General features: G+C 40.3%; 5 protein-coding genes across 7 annotated transcripts; 3 read left to right on the top strand and 2 right to left on the bottom strand.

Moving 5' to 3' along the window:
- The first annotated feature begins 492 nt into the window (after window positions 1–492).
- Window positions 493–7,052, top strand: LOC103480159 (RNA-binding protein 4.1-like). 2 transcript variants are annotated; one of them, XR_536057.3, is made up of 6 exons: window positions 493–628; window positions 1,048–1,476; window positions 1,966–2,618; window positions 4,567–4,636; window positions 5,861–5,941; window positions 6,513–7,052. XR_536057.3 is itself a non-coding variant. In XM_081599356.1 (4 exons), exons 2-3 carry the CDS (start codon window positions 1,068–1,070, stop codon window positions 2,595–2,597), a joined length of 1,041 nt encoding a protein of 346 aa, XP_081455482.1. In that variant the 5' UTR covers window positions 493–628; window positions 1,048–1,067; the 3' UTR covers window positions 2,598–2,618; window positions 3,361–4,024. The 2 variants fall into 2 exon arrangements, 1 of the variants encoding a protein (XP_081455482.1); XM_081599356.1 differs by lacking the exons at window positions 4,567–4,636; window positions 5,861–5,941; window positions 6,513–7,052 and adding an exon at window positions 3,361–4,024.
- On the bottom strand, window positions 6,685–8,880 carry LOC145548615 (TRAF-interacting protein with FHA domain-containing protein A-like). Its single transcript, XM_081599357.1, has 2 exons — window positions 8,620–8,880; window positions 6,685–8,524 (listed from the first exon to the last, which is right to left on the bottom strand). Exon 2 carries the CDS (start codon window positions 8,490–8,492, stop codon window positions 7,929–7,931), a length of 564 nt encoding a protein of 187 aa, XP_081455483.1. The 5' UTR covers window positions 8,493–8,524; window positions 8,620–8,880; the 3' UTR covers window positions 6,685–7,928.
- Window positions 8,881–11,459: 2,579 nt separating this feature from the next.
- LOC145548687 (RNA-binding protein 4.1-like) lies at window positions 11,460–15,244 on the top strand. 2 transcript variants are annotated; one of them, XM_081599592.1, is made up of 4 exons: window positions 11,460–11,604; window positions 13,123–13,541; window positions 13,621–14,257; window positions 14,574–15,244. In XM_081599592.1, exons 2-3 carry the CDS (start codon window positions 13,133–13,135, stop codon window positions 14,232–14,234), a joined length of 1,023 nt encoding a protein of 340 aa, XP_081455718.1. In that variant the 5' UTR covers window positions 11,460–11,604; window positions 13,123–13,132; the 3' UTR covers window positions 14,235–14,257; window positions 14,574–15,244. The 2 variants fall into 2 exon arrangements, with proteins under 2 accessions (XP_081455718.1, XP_081455720.1); XM_081599594.1 differs by lacking the exon at window positions 11,460–11,604 and adding an exon at window positions 12,039–12,164.
- Window positions 15,245–18,796: 3,552 nt separating this feature from the next.
- Window positions 18,797–21,074, bottom strand: LOC103480160 (TRAF-interacting protein with FHA domain-containing protein A). The gene is made up of 2 exons (XM_008435017.3): window positions 19,803–21,074; window positions 18,797–19,657 (listed from the first exon to the last, which is right to left on the bottom strand). The coding sequence occupies exon 2, from the start codon at window positions 19,632–19,634 to the stop codon at window positions 19,050–19,052; it is 585 nt and encodes a 194-aa protein (XP_008433239.2). The 5' UTR covers window positions 19,635–19,657; window positions 19,803–21,074; the 3' UTR covers window positions 18,797–19,049.
- A 196-nt stretch (window positions 21,075–21,270) lies between these two features.
- Window positions 21,271–25,757, top strand: LOC103480162 (RNA-binding protein 4.1-like). The gene is made up of 4 exons (XM_081599575.1): window positions 21,271–21,405; window positions 22,419–22,837; window positions 22,933–23,579; window positions 23,862–25,757. The coding sequence occupies exons 2-3, from the start codon at window positions 22,429–22,431 to the stop codon at window positions 23,568–23,570; spliced, it is 1,047 nt and encodes a 348-aa protein (XP_081455701.1). The 5' UTR covers window positions 21,271–21,405; window positions 22,419–22,428; the 3' UTR covers window positions 23,571–23,579; window positions 23,862–25,757.
- The last annotated feature ends 282 nt before the right edge of the window (window positions 25,758–26,039 follow it).

Here is a 26,039-nt window from a genome sequence, read left to right as displayed (position 1 = left end):
TCTACAACTGTCATGTAAATGTACTTTATACATAAATCTGACTGAATTTAAAGGTTAGGGAATTCTAGGGGAGCAAATTAGGGCCGATAAAAAAGGTCAGAATTCAGAATTTTTTCTCAGAATTCTGACGTTTTTAAGTCATAATTTTGAGTAAAAAAAGTTAGAACTCTGAAAAGTTGGGTCAAAATTATAAAATTATTAGGGTCACTGAAAAAGACAATGCTTACTTTAATCTCAAAATCATAACTTTCTTTTTCTGAGAATTCTGACTTTATTCTTAAAAGTCCATTTCTGAGTTTAGAGAGTGAATTCTTACTAGAATAGTAACCAAACGTTTATGAAACAGGCATAGAAACTTCTCATTTTCGTTTAAAATAGTTCGTACGTTATACAGGACAAAGTTAAATATCTGCAGAACTAGTTGAACCAGTTGAAACGTTTTACGTAACCTGCAACTGGAATCTAAGACCAACCCTTTCCGTCTCCAGTTTGCTTTAGCCAATCACAGTCCGTAGAGCTTGATTGGCAACTGTATCGCTCAATCAGATTCCCAGCTCGCGCATACCGCCATCCTCATCTTTGATGTCTGTATGATTGGAGTTTCTTTCGATATCGCTGTTGCCAAACGGTAAGATAGTTTTTAAAGTTCTTGGTCGTTTTACTTCAATTTATGGTCATTTACATTTTTACTTATGGGCTACCCAAAACCGAGGTTTTATTGATGGCGACTGTTGCGCATTTCAGTAGCTAATATTAGCTGACATTAGCAAACCGGCTAGTAGCTCTATGGACAGGAAGTTCAAACAAGTAACCTTTTTTTTTGGCTTCCTGTTTAAAGTTGCTCCTATATTTTATAAGGTATTCACAGGCTAACACTTTATTTTGAGAGCAAATGTCAGAGTTAAATTTGAGTTAAACTGTTTCCCTTCAACCTAACTTTAAGCTTGTTCCCTTTGATAATAGCATTGTAGTTTCGAAATTAGAATTCAGCTTTCTGCCCATCAACCCGTTTTCATTTCTCTTCTCCCTCACCTCTTTTCCACTTAGGATCGTACACTGGAGCAACCATGGTAAAGATATTCATCGGTAACCTCTCTCCAGAAACGACGAGAGAGGACATTGAAGAGCTATTTGTTAAGTACGGCATAGTAACGGAATGCGCGAAGTACAAAAACTATGCGTTCGTCCACATGGACGACCGCAAGTCAGCCACCAAAGCTATCCGTGAGCTCCATCTGCACAAGCTGAACGGGAGGCCCATCAATGTGGAGCCCAGCAGAGGGAAGAACCAGGGTCCCGTCAAACTCCACATTGCCAACGTTGAAAAAGGCTTTGATAAGGAATTGCGGGACCTGTTTGAGGAGTACGGCACAGTCACGGAGTGCTCCATTGTCAAGAACTTTGCATTTGTTCACATGCCTCATTATGATGAGGCCATGGATGCCCTGGAGGGCCTGGATAACTTGGAGTTTCAGGGTGAGTGCAGCCATATTGTGCAGATGCCTCCCAATAAGTTGAAATGTAGTCAAAAAGTAGCTTTATTTCAGAAGTTCAATTCACAAACTGAACCTTGAATGTTTGTAAATATTCATACACACTCACTTTGATATTTTCAAGGAGCAGTATTATGTAAAATCTACCTTTTTGAGCTCTATATCATGTTATAATGTTATGCCCTCAACAGCAACATACCTGGACTGTTGCTTTGATCCTTTCATGCATGTTTGAGAAATCTCTCTTGCCAACCATTCAGCTGTGCAAAACACCTGTGGGGACCGAGCTTCGCCTTCAAGGACGAAGCTCTTCCTTGGAGCTGCAAATTCCAATTTTCCACCTCAAAGAGCAGCCCCCCCCCCTACATTCTAATTTATTGAAATGCACCAGTTGTCCATGTTGGATGATCTGAAGGGTCGTCCTAAAGACTTTTAGATCAAACATATATTCTCTTTCTTTTCTGTTTCTTAGGAAAGCGTATTCATGTTCAGGTATCAAAAAGCAGACCCAGAGGGGGTCCTGAGGAGGAGGAGGAGGAATATCCACCCCCACCAGTTAGAGGAGGCTACTATCCTCCATTTTACCCAATGCCAAGGCCTGAGCCCCCCTACAGAGGGCGCCCTTCTGCTTATCCCCCTCCACCACCTCCCCCTCCGCCCCTACCGCCACCTCCTCCCATGAGACGAGCTGCATACCCTGACCGTGGATACGGTGACAGAGCGCCCTACGGGTCGGTGGATTACTATGAGAAGTACAGGGCCCATCCTTTTACCGCGGCGGCAAGCTACGACGATAGGCGTGCCATACCACCTCCTCCGCCTCCTTCATCGGCTTTGGTTAGAGAGCGCCTCGGGGTGGCGCCGTCAGTCGACCCATATGAGCGCCGCGCCCTCCCGACCCCTGCTCCTTACGCAGCAAGGGACCGGAGCCCGATCAGGAGAATCCCCCCTCCACCTGTCCCGGCGGCTGGGAATGGGTATTCCTACGAGCGCTCTCGACTCTCGCCGATGTCCAGGGCTCCATTGTACGCGCCTCCCCGTACCAGGGACCCCTATGCTGGGAGAGTGCCTCCCCCACCGCCGTCTCGCTACGCAGGCTATTAGAGGGCCATAGAGTTACGCAAGGTGAGAACTGAGACAGTGTTTCCTGTATGGCTATTGGATGTTTCAAGAAAAAAATACATAAGACCTATATTCGCAAATTGAGATAGTGTCCCATCTTGTATCGGTAGCATCAACTAGGGCTGGACGATATTTCTGAAAAACTTGTCACCATATAAGTGTTTCATATCAGTTTATTGGCAATTATTGATTCGTACTTTGTTTTAGACATCTGTAGTTCTGCCAGACTGCTGGTGGGACCTTTCCTGTTCTCACTACACACCGTTTATTTTTAAGCAGTTGTGAGGCACAGTGATGAAACATGAAACTGTTGCTGCACAAGTTACTCAAGGTGTTGCTAGGTAACCAAAGGGTGAGTTTGTTGATGCCACCAACCTGTGAGAGGTTGAGAAGCTAAAGTCTTTCCTCTGCCTACATCCTCCAGAATGCTGTGCGGTTCTAGGTGGGAGTTCAGTGAATATTACATATATTGCATATTGAATATGCATCAATATGATGTATTAGCCATCAATATTGATCACATGTCTATTGCGATATATTTTATTGATTTATTGTCCAGCCCTACCATCAACTAAAGCTATAAATTCCTGTGACTCGTCAGCCATTAAATACACAACCAAAAACAACATACAAAAACAAAGCGTACAGGTTGCTGCTTGAGGCTTGAAATACTAAAACAATACAAAAAGATTTTGCGCGACTTCTCAGAATGCGCTTTGACATGTGTCGTGTGCTCTCTTTCCAGGTTTTTAGAATATGACAAGATCGTCGTCTGCTGACGCACGTGGCGCTATACACCCAGCACGTCGTTGCGTTCGCCTGAGGCTTACAGGAAGATATTGCGGACGGCCTCGTATTTAAAAACATACAACTCCATCTCTGCGTTTCTTTTTCCTGAGCTGTTCTTGAACTTTTGTGTTCCTCAAATTGTTTTCTTCGATATTCTGAAAGTGTTCAGTAGAACAGCTTTTGAGAGTGTATGGCGTGTGACGCATTAATCTATAGTTGATGACCGAAAACCATTCTCTGTTCCAATCTTTTTTATTAGTCTCTGGGGAAACTTGGTATATTTTCATAACAAGGGATTGCCTTTACATTACAGTCTGTGGTGTTTACCAGCAAAACTAGTTTTACTCTTAGCTTATTGGTTGATTTAGAAAATGTTCAGTAATTTAAAATCAGTTAAGGAGTGCTTAAATATAATACAGAGTGTGGACGGTTGTTCAAAAATCGTAAAAAGTTGCGACACTTGTTGAAACAACCTCAAAAAATTCAGTGTGATTTACTTTTTTTCTTTTTACACTTTGTTAAATTTTCTTGCGGAAATATAATCCGTAGGCACGTTCTGTGTGAACTGTATTTACTTTTCAGGTTGCTTTTCAGGCTTTTAATAAACAAATGGAAACAAAGTCAGTATTTAACTGTGAAATTATTCCTGGTTGTGGTTGGTAGGCAGCTGAAACTAGGCGTGGCACTGCTTTCACTTTTATTCTTTACACTCAGCTTGCTACTTGACATTTTTTTTCCCCAGTGCTCCGCATTTTGTAAGCGTCTATTAAAACTTAGAAAAAGATTTGAAATTGTCCGGTTTTGCTGAACTAATTAGTGCAACGTTTAATATGTGGATGGAGAAGTTTCTCAGCCATTTGCTTGGATTCAAAAGCGAAAAATCAAGTCTGGTTTATCTCGGTCGAACCTCTCTTACCGCACCGGTTGCAGCATCCAACTCTTCCCACTTTACCTGCTAGGCATTGAATCATTTTAGGGGTGGCCTTCTAATCTACTATTATGACTAATTGCTGAATCAACCGAGTTCTCTTTCCCCATTTCATTAAATGCCTCCTTCCCAGCAGTACCCCTCTCCATTATTGTCTTTGAGCATGAACATCTCATAACTACATAATCAGATAGCTTGCATCTTTGGTATTCTTGGTGTCTGTGCTCTTTGTAGGTGCTTAAACCATCTGCAGGAGAAGCTAGCCCCGGGTAAGTCATCCCTGATGCCAAGCAGGAAGACTCAGGTAAATGTCTCAAAACCGTTTCCTGTAAAGATTATATACTGCAGGTCAAATGTTTGAAAGCAAAGTCACATAGAGTTTCAAGACACTTGTTTTACTACACTGTCATCCACCAGGTTATGTCTGCATGTATGCAGTTAACAATAGTCGCTGTTGCCAACAGTAACTTCAGTCAAAAAAACGTGTATGATCAAAATTGGAATGTCAGGGTTTTTAAAGATTTGTCATTATCCAGAAAACTCCCATCAGTGTCCTAGATAAGTTCTGAGAAAGAAGATGGATTGTGCTGTCGGGAGTCCAGCTTTGCCTCCAGTGGCTCTTGGTCCTTTTTTCATTATTGATGTATGATGAACCAGGTGATAAATGGATTAGGGCCTCTTTGGCAGCAGTTCAAGTCCTTAGCCAAAAAGCCAAGCTGTCTGTGTCTCAACCCTCTGTGGTCATGAGATTTTGATCTTGATTCGTCGAATGGCTTCCACTGAAGGATAGCTGGTCTCTTTTAGAGAGTATGAGGAGAGGACTCTTGTAAAAACAGCTCTGTATTTACAAGATTCAAATGATGTGGTGTGGGTACCGAGAGAGGAGACCCGTAGGAAGAAAACACTTTAGGTACTTTTGTTTTTTTTGGAGAACTCCTAGCACAACCTAGAGAGGGAAGTCAGGGTTTCCTTCCTGGACCTTTCAATCTTTCGATCCAGTCTCTGCTAAGCAGAAGATTGTGGATAAATAGACATTTTTTCTGTAAATATCAGGCATTTGTGGCTTTGGCAATCTTTAACTCCAACTAACTTCGTATAATTTAGTTTAGTGTTTTCCTAGAGAACGACACATAACTCCTGTTTTAATGTTTTTGCACTGGCTAAGCATTTGATTTTATAATTTATTTTAAAATTTCAGATTCATATATGGTCAAGTACTTTTCTCTGTCGCTGAATTGTTAAAGTTCTGCCCACTGGAGCCCTCAGGTTGTCCAATGTGAATCTGGAGAGGAGTTGCTCTTTCCTGACGGTTGCACATCCACTGTAGAAGAGGCTTCACACTGAGAGCTAATCTTTAAGAAAGGCACTGTGAACAGAAACTCAGTTGCTTTAATTATTTGGCTTGTGTTTACTTTCAAATGTTTGGCCTGTAATGTAGATGCATATACAAAAAACAAAAAAGCTGCATGATTCTCTTCGTAATTTAAATTTGGAAGTTGATTAAACCTTCTGTGCATTTTTCCCACAGATTTGTCTGTTTACTGATTGGAAAAATGGTTCCAAGATAACTGACAGTCAAAGAAAATATGAGATTGGTCAGTATTCTGAGGTAAGGCATCTTGAGTTGGAATATTTCATCTCCAGTTGTTGCCTAAATATTCAGCAGTGACAGTGACTTCTTATTTTAGTTTAAAAATTTTTATATATATATAAATATTTATCTGTAGTAAACTGAGAAGGAACATTTTAGTTCTTGATAGCCGTTACTAGCTGGTCCAACTTCTGGGCTGTAAAAGGTTCAAAGTTTAGCAGCATTTCTTTTGTTAAAGAAACCAGTAACGACATGAGTGGTGCCGTGTATGTAGCCTTTGAGTCCAATGCTGTCAATTTTCTCCCTGTGAAGATCACATAGCTCTTTCCCACATGCTGGCGCTGTGGAGCTTTGGTAGCATCTCCTCATGTTAGGCCATTAAGAGGCAATGTCATAAGTGCTTTATGTTCTATTTGCAAATGTGAGAAAGTGATTTATTTATTTATTTTGTTTTTATAGCAATCATTAGGCTAACTAGACCGAGTGATTTCAGTGTTTGTGTCACTGCCGAAACTTTTAGACACGACTGTACATGATGTCTACTGTTTAGAAACCTAAAACGCCTGACTGAACTGTGTGGATTCAAAAGGAGAACTGCTCATCCTGTGGGAGTTTGGTCCATTTGGAAGGGAATTTCCCCAAGCTTCCAAAGGAGAATTACTCATCCTGTGGGAGTTTGGTCCATTTGGAAGGGAATCTCCCCAAGCTTCCAGAAAACCTGCATCACCCATTTCCAAAATGATGAGTTCAGGGAAAGGCTGTGGAAGACAAGTTTTTTAATCTCTCGTGACATCATACTGTAAAGAAAAATCATGTCTCACACTTTGTATAAAAGATTCCTACTGTCTGAATTTTCTTAGCTTTTTGTCTGTTAATTACTGAAAATTGTATTTTATTTTGTCCCTGTTAAAAAAAAACCCCCAAAAAACTACAAATGTTTGAAGTTGGAAATAATACAAATCAACACTTGTAAAGTTTTAACAAGATGTTAATACAAACACAACTTGCTCATTTAAAATGTGATAACCAGTGTAAAAAGTTTAGCCTTATATTCAAATGTTAATATAAACTGTTTCCTCACCCACTTTGAACTGTAACACATTTCATTAAATTTGTTTTGGTTAATGTTTTTGGATGTGGTGCTAATTGGTAATGTGATCACAAAGGCAGTTTTACTCCTGAAATTGAAGCTACCGTAATTCTCATGTTCTCATGTGTGACTAAAAGTGGAACAGCTGCTTTTTTCCAGTTCCTCTTTTGGTAAAATCTGTTTATCAAGGAAACTTAAAGTTCATCTCTTTCTGGACATTGCTTGCATTCTTAGTTTTTGTGCTCAGCAGCTTTTCACAGTAGAACACATTCCAGACAGGACTGGCTTGTGTTTTTATTTGTTTATTTGAGCTAAATGAAGGTATTGTAAGAAAAGTAAATATTCAGAAGCAGAATTTTGTATTCATTGAAAGCTAATGGATTTTAAAATGTAAGAAATGTGTAGAATTTTAAAAATATTAGACATTCAAATTTAATTACCATTCAGAATAAAACTTGTGAATAGTAGAAGTGTATTTTCAGTGTATTTTCTTGTGTTAACTAAAGCTGTTCTTTAATACTCCCATCTCTAGTTGATACTGTGTTGCTTTCTAAAGGTCATCACTAAAGATTACAGTGAGGCTACAGGCTCACTGTAACCTGAGCCTAAAGATAAGGAATGTGGTGTTGTGTCTGTAAAGCTCTAGAAAAACTTGTTTTGACAAGTTTAAAAGTTGGTCAAGGTGTTGTATGGAATCCCTGAGCAACATGTGTGATTTGTACAAGATCTGGAAAGAGTATAAGTTAGATGTAGGTAATATTATTTTATGGCTAAACTCGAAGAGTTTAATCTGCTACATTTTTAACTTTCTTATATTCATTACATATGGCTCAATGCAATACAAGTAGAAAAAGTGAATATCATCCCAGACATACCATACTGTTTGAAAAGTCCATATCGGTTTGTTGGTAATTTTCAGTTAGAATAACAGACGAGAGTCTCTTCAGTCTCTTCAGGCCAGGCCGTGTTTTGGTCCACCATGCCCGTGTCCATGACTGGTGCCCTTCCAGGCACACAGGTGCATGTCTCCCTGGAGGGAGGCACTGTCAGCACCTCCATGTCCACCTCAAAACTGGCCTTTGCCTCTCCAGACTCCCGAATGATGAGCATCTCATAATCTAAGAACCGGATCAGAGCCTTGTCTGGAAGGTCCATTCTCTCCAGGTAGCCCAGCAACGATCCGTTCACTGACAGTCGCACTCTCTGGCTCAGGTTCTGGATGGAGAACAGCATGTCTGGGCTCTTGGGTGTACGGTACGCGTTTAGGGCCAGCTGTTTGCGGGACACCTTGGGGTCAACCAGAGAGTAGGTGCAGGTCTGGGCGTCGCGGCCCAGCCTGAGAGGATCATCGGCAGAGCGTCTGCTCCTGGTCCCCAAGGGAAGCAAGTCGTAAAAACCTTTACAGTGTTGCTGAGGGTGGTAAAACTTGATGTGGAGTAAAGTGAGGAGGTCCTCCTCTGTCTCCATTGTCTGAGACATGTTTGTTATGGAGGAAGAGATCTTGAGAAAATCTAGAGAGATTTGAAGTCATGAAATATTTTAAAGTGTTTATAAATAAACAATGTGGGATGCTTTTCATTGTCAAACCAAGATATTTTTGTCCTACCTCGAAGCTTTTTCTTCAAATAAAGATGTAGACGGACTCCCACTTTTCGAAGAGAAGAAAATATTTCCTGAAAACACCAACAGCTACTGGAAATGACTCCAGGCCCTTTATTCCTGCCACGGTGCTGTAAACATTTCAGCACCGTGTCATCATCTCACACGCCCCATTTGTAGCCATGGTGCTTTCACATACGAGTCTGAAGTTCCTGCTTTTCCTACTGCAAGGGATACTTATAGTAGGAAAGTATTCCGTTTGGACATGTGAACTTCTAAAACAGGTTGTCCATATATCACCGTTTCTGGGAATGTAAAAAAATGAGTGACTGGGGTGGATTGTTTTCCACGTTAGGCTTTAAAATTACCTGATAGGAAAAAAAAGTCAATATGAGAAGACTGTAAAATAAAACATCCACATAAAGTAAAGACATTACAGATTGAGTCTAGTGTCCTAACAAAAACAAACCAAAAATGCCTGCTGTCCTACTTTTCTTATGTGTTCTGCTGGAACACATTTTTACAGTAAGACCTTGAAAGCACCATCAGAGCACTGGAAATTCCGTTTTGTTGCAACTTTAAACAGAGAGGAGGTCACGTCTTGGTTTCACTTTTGCTATTCTGATGAACTGTTACTGCTTAACAAACTGCTATATACTGTTTACATCATCGACCACAACTATGAAGTATTTTGTTCAACTGTCAATCTTTGGAAGAAAACTAGAAACAGTATAAAAACTAAAAAAAAGTACATTAGAATGGTGTTAATTATGATGTGATGACTGATATTTTTGTCAACAAACAAATAAAAAAACAACATAAGATTAGCTATATCCAATCAGATATCCCATTTTTAGCCATTTAAAAAGACTGGATCACCTAAACAGGCATTCTTCTTGGAATTCATATTTTTTCCAAATAAAGCAACAGATAATTAAATTGACTAAAACTAAAATGACAACAGATGGTTAAAATGCAAACAAATCTAAATTACCCAGGCTGCGACTAAAACTAAAACCGGGCTGTCAACTGGTTTTACAACTTAGGTTTTGTTTTTAAAGCAGTGGAAACATGACACCCTCTCCGTCAGTGGACAGTAGAAGTAGGATTATACTCAATGTAAATTTTGTTGAGAAAGTGTGGTAAGTTCCAACAAAATGGTTCTTGTGAAACTAAATGTTGGAATGACAACATTGTTTCAAGTGGAAATCAGTATCATGTAAAATCATCTTTTTTTTTTTTTTAGCTCTACATCAAGTTACAATGTTATTCCCTCATCAAAAACATACCTGGCCTGCTGCCTCAAATCTTTCATGCATGCTTGAGAAATTCTTTAATCTCCCATGACTAGGTCTGTCGCGATAAACAATATATCAGTTAATCGCACGATAAATTAAACCTATCGACCTCATTTTAATTATCGGCTTTATCGTCTCTTCCTCTCCCCGCCCCCTTTCTCTTGATGACACTGAATGAAAAAAGGCTCAACTCCGGTGCTCTCCACTGACCATCTCTTCCTCATTTCCTTAGTCTAATGTCCAGCTCACACTACACGAGTTGTCGGCCCATTTTCAAACCCTGAGAGACACATTAGCCGACAGAAATCCTAGGTATAACGGGTGGTGTCCAGCCACATGGGCACAAAATAATGGCTACAAGTCCAGTTAACTAATTTTAAAATCAGGCATTAATCAATGCTTTACTAGAATCTACCTGTGATGCATGTGGCTATAGAGTCAGCGTAAAGTCCTGACTGAATGAAAATCATTATAACCTATTTATGTTACGTTAACGAAGAACAGCTGAAAACTTACCGGGTTTATCAACTGCGGTAGCAATTTGGCTCCAACTCCTCCCCTTGTCATTTCTATATTCTTTGCACGAAATGTTGAATCAATATTAATGTTGTTTCCATATCATCTCCGATGTCCGCTGGATTTTGGGTCAGCTGTTTGGGATTCCACTCCGTAATTTCCCCTCAAAAGCACGGAGGAGAATCCGCGCTTTCTGATTGGCTACCTTAATGGGGTCAGGAGGGTTAGTGGTGCCTATCTCCAGCTAACGTTCCGGGCGAGAGGCAGGGTCACCCTGGACAGGTTGCCAGTCTGTCACAGGGCAACACAGAGACACACAGGACAAACAACCATGCACACACACACACACACACACACACACACACACACACACACACACACACACACACACACACACACACACACAGGGACAATTTGGAGAGGCCAATTAACCTGACAGTCAAGTTTTTGGACTGTGGGAGGAAACCGGAGTACCCAGAGAAAACCCACGCATGCACTGCACAGGGAGAACATGCAAACTCCATGCAGAAAGACCGGGGCCGGGAATCGAACCCAGAACTGCGAGGCAACAGCTCTACCAACTGCGCCACTGTGCCGGCCGCCATTTTATTGACTTTACTTAATTATGGCTGAATGAGTTTTTATCATTAAACTGTTTAAGCTTAAGGTCATGTTTCAAGATTCAAATTGTTAATATTCTTTAACTAGATCTTTTCAAACCTTTAATTTTGTTATTTTTACTTATTTACTCTTCTGAACCTTAGAGAGCTTTATGGTTTGGAGCTGGTGTGCTTCAAATCTTTGTGGCGCTACCCCAGGTGATGGGAAACAATTACTTTTACACAGACCTTTCATCTAACCTCTCTGTCCTGGTTTGAATACAAATTAAGCCACTTATGCAATACCAATGTAAGAAATTTCCATAATTTCTGTTTGTGTCATCTTTCAAGATGGAGGCACTTGTAAAACCTGGAATTTACTGACGTGGTACTTGTTATACATGAAATTTCAGAACCACCCTGCTAGGCATCTTTAAAGTGGCCTTTAACATCCTGCACTCTAGATGGCGCTATGGTGCTGCAGTTCTGACATCTTCCTCTTGACGTAGCTAACAGGAAGTTGTGGGTAGAACGCTCCACAAAAGATATTTCATTCTTTTCAGGTCGTCTTTGGAAACCGTGAGTAAAGTTTTTTTTTTGTGGTTTCTATTATTAATTGCTATAATTACATGCTATTATTACTAGCGGTTTGTATAGCGTCGAGCAAACGCACTCAGCGGGCCCGTGAAATGTCCTTTGACATTTCGTCTTAGTGAGGCTGCGGCGTTCAAGGTGTTAGCTAATAGCTGGAGCTTATGGGACTAAAACAAGTTTGATAATTCACAAATGCATAGATCAAGATTCACAAATGCACAGAATGAGATCCACAAACGAAAAGAACAAGATTCACACTTGTATTTTTGATGCCAACATAAATGTCTTGATTTACAAGCTGCTTTTGGCCTGCGAGTTGTGCTGCATTTGTGTGTGAATTTTAGACTCCCCTGCCGTCTCAATCCACAAATGTCTTTTTTTCTTTTTTAATAAATGGTCTATCTGATTGGATGATCAGCAACCAGTCGGATAGCTTCTTTGTTTCAGTCAATCATATGAACGGACCCTCAGGTTGGGGTAACCTGTAGCCGTGTGTAAGCACAGACAATTTAGACCTCAGCCTGACTTCTGGCAGCAAAGGAGCGGTAAGTGAAATATCTATCTTAACATATTCCATCCATCCATCCATCCATCCATTTTCTTCCGCTTATCCGGGGTCGGGTCGCGGGGGCAGCAGCTTCAGAAGGGAGGCCCAGACTTCCCTCTCCCCAGCCACTTCTTCCAGCTCCTCCGGAGGAATCCCAAGGCTCCTTAACACATTGAGCTATGCTAATAGTGTCAGACTAGTGTCTTTTTTTAAAAGTTGAATTTTTTGTAATTTAAGTAGCTGTTTAACAGGTTTGGGGGTTTGTTGCCCCAAATCGAGGTAGCTGCTCAGGCTTTTGTGCGGAAGCTGTTCTCTAGACCAAGATAATTTGGTCTATTATAGCCTTTGTATATTATGAATTGTTATAAAGTCCTGGTCCTTAAATAAATCTCTTAAGTCACGCTTTTCAGAAACACAAAGTTATTTTTTAAAAACTTATCGTACAAAGCTGAATATGCAATCTCATCGATATTTCTCTTACCGCTCCTCTGTCGCTGCTAGAAGCCAGGCTGAGGTCTAAATTGTGCTTCGATGTGGTTACAGCGCTGTTGGAATGGGTTTATGTGATTGACACAAACATAGAGGTCCGTTTATATGGTTGGCTGAAACAAGGAAGCTATCTGATTGGTTGTTGATCATCCAATCAGATAGACAATTTATAAAAAAGAAAAACGTTTGTGGATTGAGAATGAGAGTCTCAAAATTCATACACAAATGCAGGCAACTCACAGGCCAGAAGCACCTTGTAAATCAAGATATCTTTGTGTTGGCATCAAAAATACACGTGTGGATCTTGATGTGTGCTTTTGTGAATTATGAGACTGTTTTAGCTCCATATTTGTTGTGTTAATGCCGTTCATTGTGCATCATTTATAGTAATGTCATATTTACCCTGTTTCCATTACATTTTACTTCCCATTTAGCGATTGTCTTGTTGGTTTTGTTTGATTAAACAGATCCTTAGCAATGGTGAAGATTTTTGTGGGGAACCTTCCCCGAGAAGCTACCGAGGATGAGATCAAGGAGCTCTTTGAGGAGCACGGCACGGTCACTGAGTGTGCCATCATCAAGAACTTCGCCTTTGTCCATATGGATGACCGTAAGGCTGCCACCAAAGCCATCAGGACCCTTCATCTGCACAAGCTCCACGGCACACCGATCAACGTCGAGGCCAGTCACGGGAAGAACCAGGGCCCGGTGAAACTGCATGTAGCCAATGTAGAAAAAGGAGCTGATGACGAACTCCGTGCTCTGTTTGAAGAGTACGGTACGGTCACAGAGTGTGCTGTTGTCAAGAATTTTGCTTTTGTGCACATGCCCAACTATGATGAAGCCATGGATGCTATCAAAGGGCTTGATAATTCTGAGTTTCAAGGTAAGAGAGTAATATGAGAGAAATGAAGTAATGCTCTTTAAACTGAAATGGACTAATCTTTTTGGGATTTTTTTTGTAGACAAACGCATCCACGTTCAGGTTTCTAAGAGTCGACCTAGGTATGAAGAATGTGAAGACTACCCACCTCCACCCCCAGACAGGGGAGGCTACTGGCCTCCACATTATCCAGGAGAGCGGCCTGAGCCTCCCCCACCCGGCTACCTGAGGGCTCGCCCCATGCCCCCTGGTTACCCAGGTCCTCCTCTGCCACCCCCTCCCCCCAGGAGGGCGGCTTATCCTGAGCGGCCCTATGACAGCGAAAGGGAGCGATACAGTGTAGTCGATTACTATGAGAAGTACCGAGCTCGTCCGTACGCCATGTCTCCCTATGAAGAGCATCGTGCTATACCCCCACCTCCTCCGCCTCCGCCCTCATCTGTCGTTCGAGACCGCCTTATGACCTCACCGCTTAATCCATATGAGCGTCGGCCCCTCCCTCCACCCCCTCCGCCTCCCCCTTCATCGTACTACGCCCGAGATCGCAGCCCAATCCGGAGGGCTCCTAACGCACCGTTACCCCCTCCGCCCAGTAACGGCTATGCCTACGATCGCTCTCCATACGCAGTTCCACGTGCAAGGGACCCCTATGCGGACCGGCTGCCTCCGCCACCACCTGCACGCTACGCATACTAATGCGACACGTCAGCATTTTGAAGGTGAGATTAGGACAGAGTTAAAAAAAAAGAATACATTTTCTCGCCCTTCACTTCGTCCATCTAAAGGCAGAGGCAGCTTTAGATAATCTTTGACGAAACCTGCAATTTTCGTCTCACAAATCACTGTTTGAATAAAATTACTTTATTAGTAAAATATTTAAACTGTGATTCGACGCGCCAGAAAATAATGTTCTGTGTGGAGGCTGACTGACAAAAGGGCCTTCGTACTGGACATTGGGGAACAACATTAATGGAAAACGTACTGTTAATGTCTGGGAGGCAAATCGTTCATTTGTTTTATTTGCTCTTTTTTCAGGATTGTTGTCCGACTGCGTCGCCGCTTCCTGATTCACGTGACTTTATCCTCTTCCTGTCTGCGGCTGAGCGCGTTTCGTTCCTCTACGACACTCAAAAGGAACTGAATTCTTTACGTCTATGGCTGTTTGTTTGGTTTTAGTGATTAGAATATGTTTTTTCCTTCTTCTGACTGTTTTAGTATTGAATTGTACTGTAAAATACTTACTGGCAAACATCTGAATGGGGCGTCTCTTTTTTTAAAACAACCTTTTCGTTTTAAGCGTAAAACTGTGTGTGACCTTAGAAAGCTAAATAACCTCCGCATTCCTTTAAAGGCGGCTTTAGTTTACTCCCCAACCTGCACGTGTGATTAATCATGTAAATGCTCTCCATCAAAATTCAAACTTATGTGGCGTTGCTGTGAAACGTAAATGGATAACATGTAAGTTAGTAACTGCCCATTTAATAACGCAATTTATACTGTGCGTTTGCAAGATCTGTTAAATTTTCCCTTTTGGTAAAATAATTTTTGATTAGTAAATGTGATCTCGATGCTCACTGCGCAACACCTTTTCACCTCTGTAACCGTTTGTAATTATTTGCTGTTTTTTAATAATCTTTTCCTCAATAGAAACAAACGAATCACAACCATGTAAAAGCGTTACGTTGATTAAAGAACGTCTTGTCGGATCTTGTGAGATCATAGTTTTTACCAGCGGACCACTCGACTTGACCCACTCAGTATCAAAATTTAAATAAAGTCAACTCAAAGTTCTTCCTAGTGTACGCAAAGATTTCCGAGCCAAAACCTCTGTTGACCTGGGGCCAGGACTAACATCCAAAGGCTGTAGGGGAGCATCACAGTCAGCAGGTAAGTCAAGGGATTACTGACACCAGAAAGATGTCACCTGTTTATGCTTTTACTGCTTTTGTAGATCATCAGTTTTAGGAATCGAGGACTTCATGTTGTAGGAATTAAACTGAATAATTAAGTTTTACACTTTAGGAGTTTTTTACTATTAATGTACAGTTTCGCAGATGGGTGACAAAAAACGAGATGTCGAACAGTGTTATTCCCCACCTCAAGACATATCTACTCCATACAGCTGATACCAGCATCAGTAGATCGGACATTGAATGATTTGTGTACTATATGATATGAATCAACATCAAAGTGTTCTTGTTGGGACACATGTTTAAAAATATAGTGTATGCACAAAAAATTCTAAATTATGAATAAGCACATTCCAAATCAGTTGACTACCTCTTGGAATATCTGGCACCTCTCTTGACATGACCCTATTGTAATGTGCAAAAAGATGTAAATATGGCCTCCTTGTTCTTTGTGTGATAAAAGGAAGTCACTGAATGGTAGGTAGAGACAGGAAAAAAAATACACTCAAGTAATTGTGATTTTTATGTACTAGCACTGTGCATTTGGTCAAAGGCTCCAATTAGATCTAGGAAGTATTAGGAATTTTACACTTCAAGTCATCATATGGATGAATTAATCTCTTGCAACTGGCCTGACTTGACTCAAGTCTGACTTATGTGGCCAAATAGGTTAGCAGACATTCTCCAAAATGACCTTTGTAGCATGGAACCACTGTGTAGTCAGCAGCTGTAACGGCAGCACATAGCACTTAGCTGTGTTGCGCTTCAGAGAAAAGTTCAAACAGGATTAATCCTAGAAAGCTTAAACAAACTAGTCTTGGTCTCTAAAAACACTCTTTGGCACATCACAGTTTACATTATCCTTTACCAAAACTAAATTCATTGTTTTTAAAGGTAGTTTGTACACCGCTTTGCACACATAACTAACCCAACATCTGGTTTCATTGTATCGGTTTACCAGCACAGCCTTCGCCAAAAACTGTAAAACTTGTTCTATGCCAGCCATGAAGTTAGGACTGTCCACATCTCTGTGATTGGTTTATTATGGACACACCTGAAGTTTGTAATGAAAAAGGGTTGAATTCATGACCTTTATGTATACACATAGAACATGAAAACCCTTGTGATAAAACGTACAGAGTGGATATTATCAGACTGTGGTTTGTGGGTCTAGTGAATCAGCTCCTCTTTGATTGAATGTGTTTTGTAATGCTAAGTTCAGTTCTATTCCTGTTTTTGTATGAACTTCTGCTTTCTGACTTACCAAGTTGAGGATTATTAGAAGATGGCACAGTTAAACACATTCCAGGGAATAGTTTGATCTACTCAGTCACAAACTTTAATAACCCAGAGGGAATGGTCCAGATTGGATGGGAAGAGATAATCAGGTAAATGATTTGATTTCTAGCTAGCTGGTAGAACTAAAAGGGCCACCTGAAGACATAGTGCCATCGTCATGGTAGTCATGGTACTGATTGCTGAAGTGTTCAGCAGTAAAAACAATGAAGTTCAGCCTGAAGTACATTTAGAAGTTGCACTAGAAGGCATTACCAGCAGTGTAGTTTTTAAAAAAAATTTTTATCACAGATTTGAGTGCTCCTTACAAAATTTGGAATGATATAGTCCAAAGGCCCTTATGCATGTTCAGATCGAGATTGTCGACATGCCATTGGTAATGTAGCTGTTTTTGGCAGTGTTGTACATCATGTTGTCAGGAAATAGATTATATTTCATAAAATGTAGTTTCTAATAACGTTGGGAAATTTGATTTAATGCCAAAATGCCTTGGAACTGATCTTTTACAAATACCCAAAACATCAGATTTGGTTTTGTCATCCATCTGTAAAATGAAGTTGCTAGTAAAGTCTTTTCAGTAAATAAAAAGATTAATTCTAATTTTCAGGCTAGAATAAAGACAGTGGAAATAGGATTCTTTTAGGGGATGTTTACGTTGGAGCTTAATATTTTCTTCCAGTTGGCATGAAGAACTTGAATAAAAATCTGTATTTGCACTTGTAAGGCTAAAACATTTTTGTTTGCATGTGTTAATGTAATTTTTGGAAGTGGTATTTGCAATACAAAAAAAGAACTTTCAAAAATGTACAGTGATTTCAGTTTTTGTCTTTTTATAATTCTGATTTACATAATTAAAGTATTTTTACCCACAGAATTGACTTTGCGTACTTATGTCATGTGAAAACCATGGTCGTACTTCTTGGCTTTGAAATTGAGATATTTTTCTGTTTGGGAAATGATGAGGCAGGAATTACTCTGTTTTGAAACATTGAGATTTTTTAAAGCAAACACTCAAGAATCGGTAGCTATTTTGAACAATTTTAGATTTTAATTTGACAATATTAAAGGTATATTGGGAAAGTCAGTTTAACAGTATTTTGGAAAGTGTATCCTTTTAAAAGTTATATATCTTAAATGATTGACATATTTTAATTAACAATGTATCTTTATCTTTAATAGATGGTATTTACATTTTCTACTAATACCGTTACTCTGATTATAAAAACTGATTTGTTTATATATTTCACTTGAAACAGGATTTTGATGTAGTTACCAATATAGGACTCTAGGTGGACTCTTAAGTTGTGGTGAAAAAAAAAACTTCCATCCTGGAACATCTCTTCATACAGCACAAGGATGTTTGTTGTCCAACTTAACCAGTTCAAACTATAGTTATCCAGTTCAGTCTGAAAAACATGGCAGTTCAAGCTAGATTCACAGACTGTCTCTTCAGAGTGTCTTAACTTTACCTTTTGTCTTTAGTAACCCAACAATGAAGCTATTTCCCCATAAAAAACGCACCACAAGTTTTCAAATTTTTACCTGGTCAAGAGCCAGAAACTTATAGCGTGAAGGAAATACAAGATAGTTACTGGTTCTTTTGTTCAAAGTCAAGCTGTACAGGCAGCATTGCTCTGAGCTTCTGTATGGATCAGTTGATTTGTCCAACATTCTGCAAGCCTTATAAAGACAGCTTTTTCACACGCTCTTTGGCCGTATCACATTTCTCCTTTCAGTGGATTCAGGTTTCAGATGGTTTTCCTAGCAGATAGCCTAATGCCTCCCGTAGAGTCGCCCTGTTAAGCCTCCATGTTATGTAAGTTGGAAGTGAAGCATTTGTGTCTTCGTGGTCTGATCGACTCTCAGACTGACCTAATAGATCAGGGGGCTTATGTTTGACCCCACAGGAGCCATCAGTTGCAGTATTGCCATGTGACTTATGGATTTCAATGTTAAAACATCCAGAGGAGGGGCTGGTGGTGATAGCTATTCTGTCAAGTTTCCAAACTGGATCTATAACAGGAACATAATTTACAAATATCGGACAAAAGATACTGTAAAAAAGTAGTTTATTGCTTAAACCTATGATTCAGAAGTAAATGACATTAAAACACCACAATATTCATATTTACAAAAATGAAAGACATTTAAGGGTCCAGCTGTATTTTATCTATTTGCAAAAGCCAAAGTATAAAAGAATTAAATGATTTCACAATAGAATATGAATATTATTATTACCTAATTCAACTTTACTGTAACAAATGGACAGCAATGCTCTGATGCTTAGTCTGGCTCAGTCTGTTGATCATTTGTAATAGATGAGTGTCTCATCAGTTTCCAGAGGTCCAAGTTCTCTTAACCCAGACGTGTTTTGGTCCACCATGCCCGTGTCCATGACTGGTGCCCTTCCAGGCACACAGGTGCATGTCTCCCTGGAGGGAGGCACTGTCAGCACCTCCATATCCACCTCAAAACTGGTCTTTGCCTCTCCAGACTCCCGAATGATGAGCATCTCATACTCTAAGAACCGGATCAGAGCCTTGTCTGGAAGGTCCATTCTCTCCAGGTAGCCCAGCGACGATCCGTTCACTGACAGTCGCCCTCTCTGGCTCAGGTTCTGGATGGAGAACAGCATGTCCGGGCTCTTGGGTGTACGGTAGGCGTTTAGGGCCAGCTGTTTGCGGGACACCTTGGGGTCAACCAGAGAGTAGGTGCAGGTCTGGGCGTCGCGGCCCAGCTTGAGAGGATCATCGGCAGAGCGTCTGCTCCTGGTCCCCAAGGGAAGCAAGTCGTAAAAACCTTTACAGTGTTGCTGAGGGTGGTAAAACTTGATGTGGAGTAAAGTGAGGAGGTCCTCCTCTGTCTCCATTGTCTGAGACATGTTTGTCATGGATGAGAAGATTCTGATGAAATCTGTTGAGAGATTAGAAGTAATAAAATGCTTGAGGAGAAAATTGTTAAAGAAAACATTCAAAGCCACAGAGATAACTTGAGCTGAGACGGTTTCTTCAGGAAAGAAATGTGATACAAGACACAACGAAGGAAAGTCCAGTCTTACCTGAAAGCTAAATGTTTCAAAGTGAAAAATTTTTTTTTCTGCCCTGGCACAGAAAAGAAAGTGATCAGCTACGAACTGAGGACAAAGTGAGCAACATTGCTTCTCCTTATGAAACAGGAAAGGCTCTTCGACTGCTCTGCAATCTTTCGTCATTCTCTCCCCTCCCTTAACCCCGTGACTTGCTGCTTTCAAGTGTAAATTTGAAAATTGCAGTACTAGGTATTTTTGCTTGAAATTATGCAGTTCTAAACAGAAACTATTTTTCAAAATTTTTAAGCTTGAATATAGCAGAGTCGAGAATTTCTATGTGTCAACCAACATGAAAAAATTGGAAGGTTAAATTTGAAAGACTCACTTGGGTGATTTAGTACTCTGCCAACCTACCAGCAGTTTTTATGTCTTATATTTTGAAAGTACTTTGTGGTTTCTGACCTGTAAGAGATGTTATATAAATAAATGTTTCTTACTTAAGATATGTATTTTTGGATCTTTTACTGCATCATAAGACAGAATAATTGTGAACTACAGTTATTGTTATTAAATACTCTACTACTTTCTCATTTTTTCACTACCATGTGTTTTTGTGGGCAGAATGGTTTTTTTTATTTCAAGCAAACTTTTATTAAATGGCCTTATTATAACATGATCGCTCTGGTGTGTCCTGGAAGAGCCTTTAATAATGGGAAATTCTCTGCATAGTTTCACAATTGTTCAGCCTTCAGTGCTTATCAGAGAGAGGAACCTTGTGAAAGTTAATTGTTATCCATTAACCCAGGTGTGTGTAAACGTTCATTTCTTTCTGTCCATCTTCCACATAAATCAAGCTGCAAAACATTTGGAAAATGAACAACTTTACAGCTTTACCTCATTTCACCAAGATTTGAGGGCATCATTTGTTTACAGTTATTTTAAAGTCTATTCAACATGTGGACTGAACTATGTGACTCCAGTTACCTTTGATATAATAAAGAGCAGTTCAGGGTCGACTCAGCTATAAAGCTGCAAAGGAAATGCCAAATTTTCAACCTTCCACCTTTGGCTAAAACAATTTGGATGTTAAGGTGATGGCGGGCTCAAACATACTGTGCTTTTTCCTTTTTCTTAAAAAAAAGTGTCTGTGCTTGTTTGTGTGGGTTTTGCCTAACATTTTGTTCTCATATCTGTTATTCTGTAAAGTTTCAATGTAACCTTGGAAAAAAACAATTGATTTATCCTGCCTATTTGATAAGCAACAACAGGCTGCTCCAAAATTTTTTTTAACACAAATTGATCTAGAGATAATCAGCAGTGAAATTTTGGCATAAAACATTAGAGTTAGCAAAGTAAAAAAAAATAAAATAAAATAAAAAAAATGCTGTGTCGTTGTTCTTAATTAGAAAATTATACGTTTACTTATACTAGGTTGAAGGTGTGATTTATAATATTTTTAAAGCGAAATTCCTGTCGCTTTTATGAATAAAGTAGATTCGTTTACCCTCCACAACAGCGCGCGGCGTGCTTCACATCGTTGTGTGGAAGAAGCGGAAGTCGTCAATTTTGACGGAAGTTGTGAGGAGAATACCTCGTGAGTTAAGCTTGGCTGTTTTGACCGTTTATTGCTAAGGTACTGAAAATATAAGTTCTTGTATACCTGCATTATGTTTTATTTAGCGTTTTCGAATAAATAGTTTCTCCTTTTTAGCGTTTGTTCGTCTTTTCTTGTAAGAATTGTTACATTTAATGGCTAACCTAAAGTAAAGCTGTGGAAGGCTCAAGTTATTGTTCAAGATTTTACGTTTCCGAAATAAACGCGATAATCATTAAAGCTGACTGGCCTCTGAAAACGACGTATCAATAGAAAAAGCAGTAGAGTTCACGCGGCATCACGCTAGACTCTTCAGCTCTTAATACGACGTAATTAGCAGTAAAAACCATGTTCTTGGCAAGTTTAATATGCATGTCTATTAAACGCAATGTGTGTATTAATTAGTTTTTTCCCCCCCTCCTCTCCTTGTGTTTCCTGGCGTCCTTTTTTTATGTACAACACTGTGCAGCAATATAAAAAATCCATATAGAACAAAGGCTGTTGCATAAAAATAAAGATATTTGCCTGATGGTGGTTCGGGCTTCGGGCGCTTTAGCCTGCAGTTCCTAGAGAACGCCTAAAGAGAATGCGCGATCAAGTTATTAATTTACATATTGCAGTTTAAATAGAGGAGGAGCCGCTAACTGTTGAGGAAGTAAAGAAATTAACGTGTAGATGTCGGTTAGATTCTAACAAGCGCAGTAAATGCGCACGCAGCTCCACCGTTATTATCCACCGTTGTCATCTGATGTGCGTTTGTCATCACACATCAGATGACAAACGCCAAATAGACAATATATAGTTACACTGCTTACGCTAATGGTGGTCTAAAAACGAAACCAGTAAAAACTTAACTGAAATAATATGTCGGAACCCCTCCTCACCCTAACGTAGTACAGAGAGCAGTCTGCTGGTTTCGTATCCAGCAGACACACCATAGCCTGGTTCTGAAAGTGCTAATGTTTGGACTTGGAGAAAGGTTGATTTACTGCAGGGAAACTGTTGCATTTTCTGTTTACATAACTTTCCTATTCTATTTTGCTTTTAAACAGATCCTCAGCAATGGTGAAGATTTTTGTGGGGAACCTTCCTCAAGAAGCTACCGAGGATGAGATCAAGGAGCTCTTTGAGGAGCACGGCATGGTCACCGAGTGTGCCATCATCAAGAACTTCGCCTTTGTCCATATGGATGACCGTAAGGCTGCCACCAAAGCCATCAGGACCCTTCATCAGCACAAGCTCCACGGCACACCGATCAACGTCGAGGCCAGTCACGGGAAGAACCAGGGCCCGGTGAAACTGCATGTAGCCAATGTAGAAAAAGGAGCTGATGACGAACTCCGTGCTCTGTTTGAAGAGTACGGTACGGTCACAGAGTGTGCTGTTGTCAAGAATTTTGCTTTTGTGCACATGCCCAACTATGATGAGGCCATGGATGCTATGAAAGAACTAGATAATTCTGAGTTTCAAGGTAAGAAAAAACATTTAGAAGTGACCAGAAAGTAAAATGTATTTTAAAAATCAAACTCACCATGTAATCTCTGTCCTTTATCTTTTTTTTTGTAGACAAACACATCCATGTTCAGGTTTCTAAGAGTCGACCTAGGTATGAAGAATGTGAAGACTACCCACCTCCTCCCCCAGACAGGGGAGGCTACTGGCCTCCACATTATCCAGGAGAGCGGCCTGAGCCTCCCCCACCCGGCTACCTGAGGGCTCGCCCCATGCCCCCTGGTTACCCAGGTCCTCCTCTGCCACCCCCTCCCCCCAGGCGGTCAGTTTATCTAGAGCGGCCCTATGACAGTGAAAGAGAGCGATACAGTGTAGTAGATTACTACGAGAAATACCGAGCTCGTCAGTACGCCCGATCTCCCTATGAAGAGCATCGTGCTATACCCCCACCTCCTCCGCCTCCGCCCTCATCTGTCGTTCGAGACCGCCCACTGACCTCACCGATTAATCCATATGAGCGTCGGCCCCTCCCTCCTCCCCCTCCGCCTCCCCCCTCAGCGTACTACGCACGAGATCGCAGCCCAATCAGGAGGGCTCCTAACGCACCGTTACCTCCTCCGCCCAGTAACGGCTATGCTTATGAGCGCTCTCGACTCTCTCCTGTTTCCCGGGCCCCTGCATATGGCGTTCCACGCGCAATGGACCCCTATGCAGGCAGGCTGCCTCCGCCACCTGCACGTTATGCATATTGACAATTGAAGGTGAGCATAGATCAGAGATAAAGTCGTCTTCACATCCCGCTTTAAAATGCATTACGTACCTCTAAAGGTAGAGGCAGACTTCTGTGTCTGAGTGGTTTGGATTCTAGTCAGTGCATTTGCTTGAACATTCCTAATATGACATTCAAAGCTATGACGTAAAATTTCTGACTGTCGGACAGGTTTTAAGGTTCTGACCTCAGAAGGCAGCAAAAACTGTGATGAAACTGCGCGCTTTGATTCTACATTTGCAGATAGTTCATTTTGTAATTTGCTCTTTTTCAGGAATTTTGTCCGACTGCGTTGCGGCTCGGCGCCTCCTGATGCACGCATCTCTCTCTCTACATCGCTGCGACTTGGCGCGTTGTGTAGTCCTTTGATGATTACGTGAAGAGCCACACCAGCGTCGTCGACGTCTCTTTTTGTTTTAACTTGGGAGAGTTTTCTTTCTTTTACATTTTTTTTTTGAATAATACTACTAGTAGTATTTTAATTGTTTTGACGTCTGAGTAAACGCATCGTATGTTTCAATTTCTTTATTTTTTTGCATCGTTTAAGTGATTTTGATTTCTGTGAGTCTGACAAACCTAAATTATGCCTGCAACATAACGTCAAAACTTTGGCCCTCGAACAGAATTGTAGTCAGCACGTTTGTTCCGTCATGTCAGTAAAACACTAAATTCTCAAACAATACTGTAAACCTTTTGTTTCTATGTAAAGCAGATTTATGTCGTCAATTTCTAATGGATGAATGGGGTGGGGGGGAGGTCATTTGCTAAGTTTTTGTCTAAAAAGAAGAAAAAAAACTTAGATCACGATTGATTTTTAAAAACAACCAAAAGGATAACGCATTGTAGGGGTGAATACGTTTTAAAGGCACTGTCTTACTTGTTGGCGTAATAAATAACCTTGTCAACGTCGGTGTGTTAGATAAAGAATGTGCCGTCTTTCTTGAGATCCCAAAGTTTACTCTTTCCATCTGCAAAATGCCCAACTTACCCCTTCTGTCTATGACAAAATGCTGCTTTTTGAAACGCCCCCAAAAAACCAACAAAGGAGCAAAGAGGCAGCGAACATTTAATAGCAGAGGCTAATTTATTTGCATGTGGGGTCAGGATTACATCAAAGGCAGCTGAGCACCCTCATGATGAACAGGTAAGACAACTTGCCAATACAGCCTTGTGTTTAGGTTATGTCAGTTTTGCTAGTTATGATCAGTCATATGGGTTGATATCAGTCCTTGATATCAACCTGGTAATTTGATATAACAAATTACTACTTTATATTTACGCACTGGCAAAACTAGTTGAGCACAATTTAATAATGAAGGTCATCTTCTGTCGGAACTTGAGTATACTTGTGTATACTCGTGTATTTATAAGGCCATAGCACTTGAGTGCAGGTGTTAGTATTACAACCGAAATGTAATACACAAGTAATCTGACCATGTGATGGTCAAAATGGTGACTAAATTTAGACCGTTTGGCAGGAGTTTGATTGGGGTTCCATTTTGGTTTCTCATAAAACCGGCTGTCAATATTCTGCCTCATTCCTTATGACATGAGGAGACCTTGGTGCACCCTATTTGTCCCAGCATTCAGTACCTTACACTTGTAAGGTTCTCCTGCTGTACAGTTACATAATTTTTGGCACCTGGCTTTATGTAATTCCACAATATCATCCGCCATTAAACTCAATTTAAAGCATTCTCTGTCTTTATTGTAACTTCCTGCATCATCTCCCTTGACCCAGGACTCCATCATTTAAGGTGTTGTAAAAGAATGCACCTTTGTTTGGAATTTGATCATATGAAATCAGCTTTTATTAACTGCATGGATATTCCAATCATTTTACAGCTTACTGAATTGTTTATAGAAGCATTCTTTCTAAATCCTTTATTTGGTGCTTAACTGGTTTTGTCGGTCAGTGTTAACAGTCTAGTAAGGAAGTACTGCATTTTTAAGACATAGGCAGTAAAATTCATACTTTCTGCAATCTTTAAATCTGGAAGATCCAAAGATGAGTTGCAGTGATTAGGAAATGAGTGCTAAAAATATAATTGAATTGGCACAAAATGTAGATTTGTTAGGTTAAGCTGTATACTTCTTAGATATTAGAAATTTGCATTGTAGTGTTGTTTTGGTTTTTACATATGTTAATAAAACTTTCTTTAAAAAATTATCTACATTTTGTGCTTGCTTTTATGCATTTGAGCCATGTTCTTTTTTCCTTATTTGTACAAATGTATTGCATTCCTGGTTTGCCTACTGACAGTGATAAAAACCTATGTTGTACAAATCGACTCCAGGACAAAAGCCAAAGACTTTGTGACGACGCTGGCTTGGATGGGGTAAGAGAATGTCAATGTCCACTCAGAAAAGACCACAGGGAAAAATCATGGGCTGAAACATTGCTCATTAAAGAGGAAGCAATTACAACAAAAGAACCAAAGAGAAAACGACA

This window comes from Poecilia reticulata, chromosome 18 (genome assembly GCF_904066995.2).
Source record: "Poecilia reticulata chromosome 18, P_reticulata-male-v2, whole genome shotgun sequence".
Lineage (NCBI taxonomy): Eukaryota > Metazoa > Chordata > Actinopteri > Cyprinodontiformes > Poeciliidae > Poecilia > Poecilia reticulata.
This window is presented reverse-complemented; position numbering and strand designations above follow the sequence as displayed.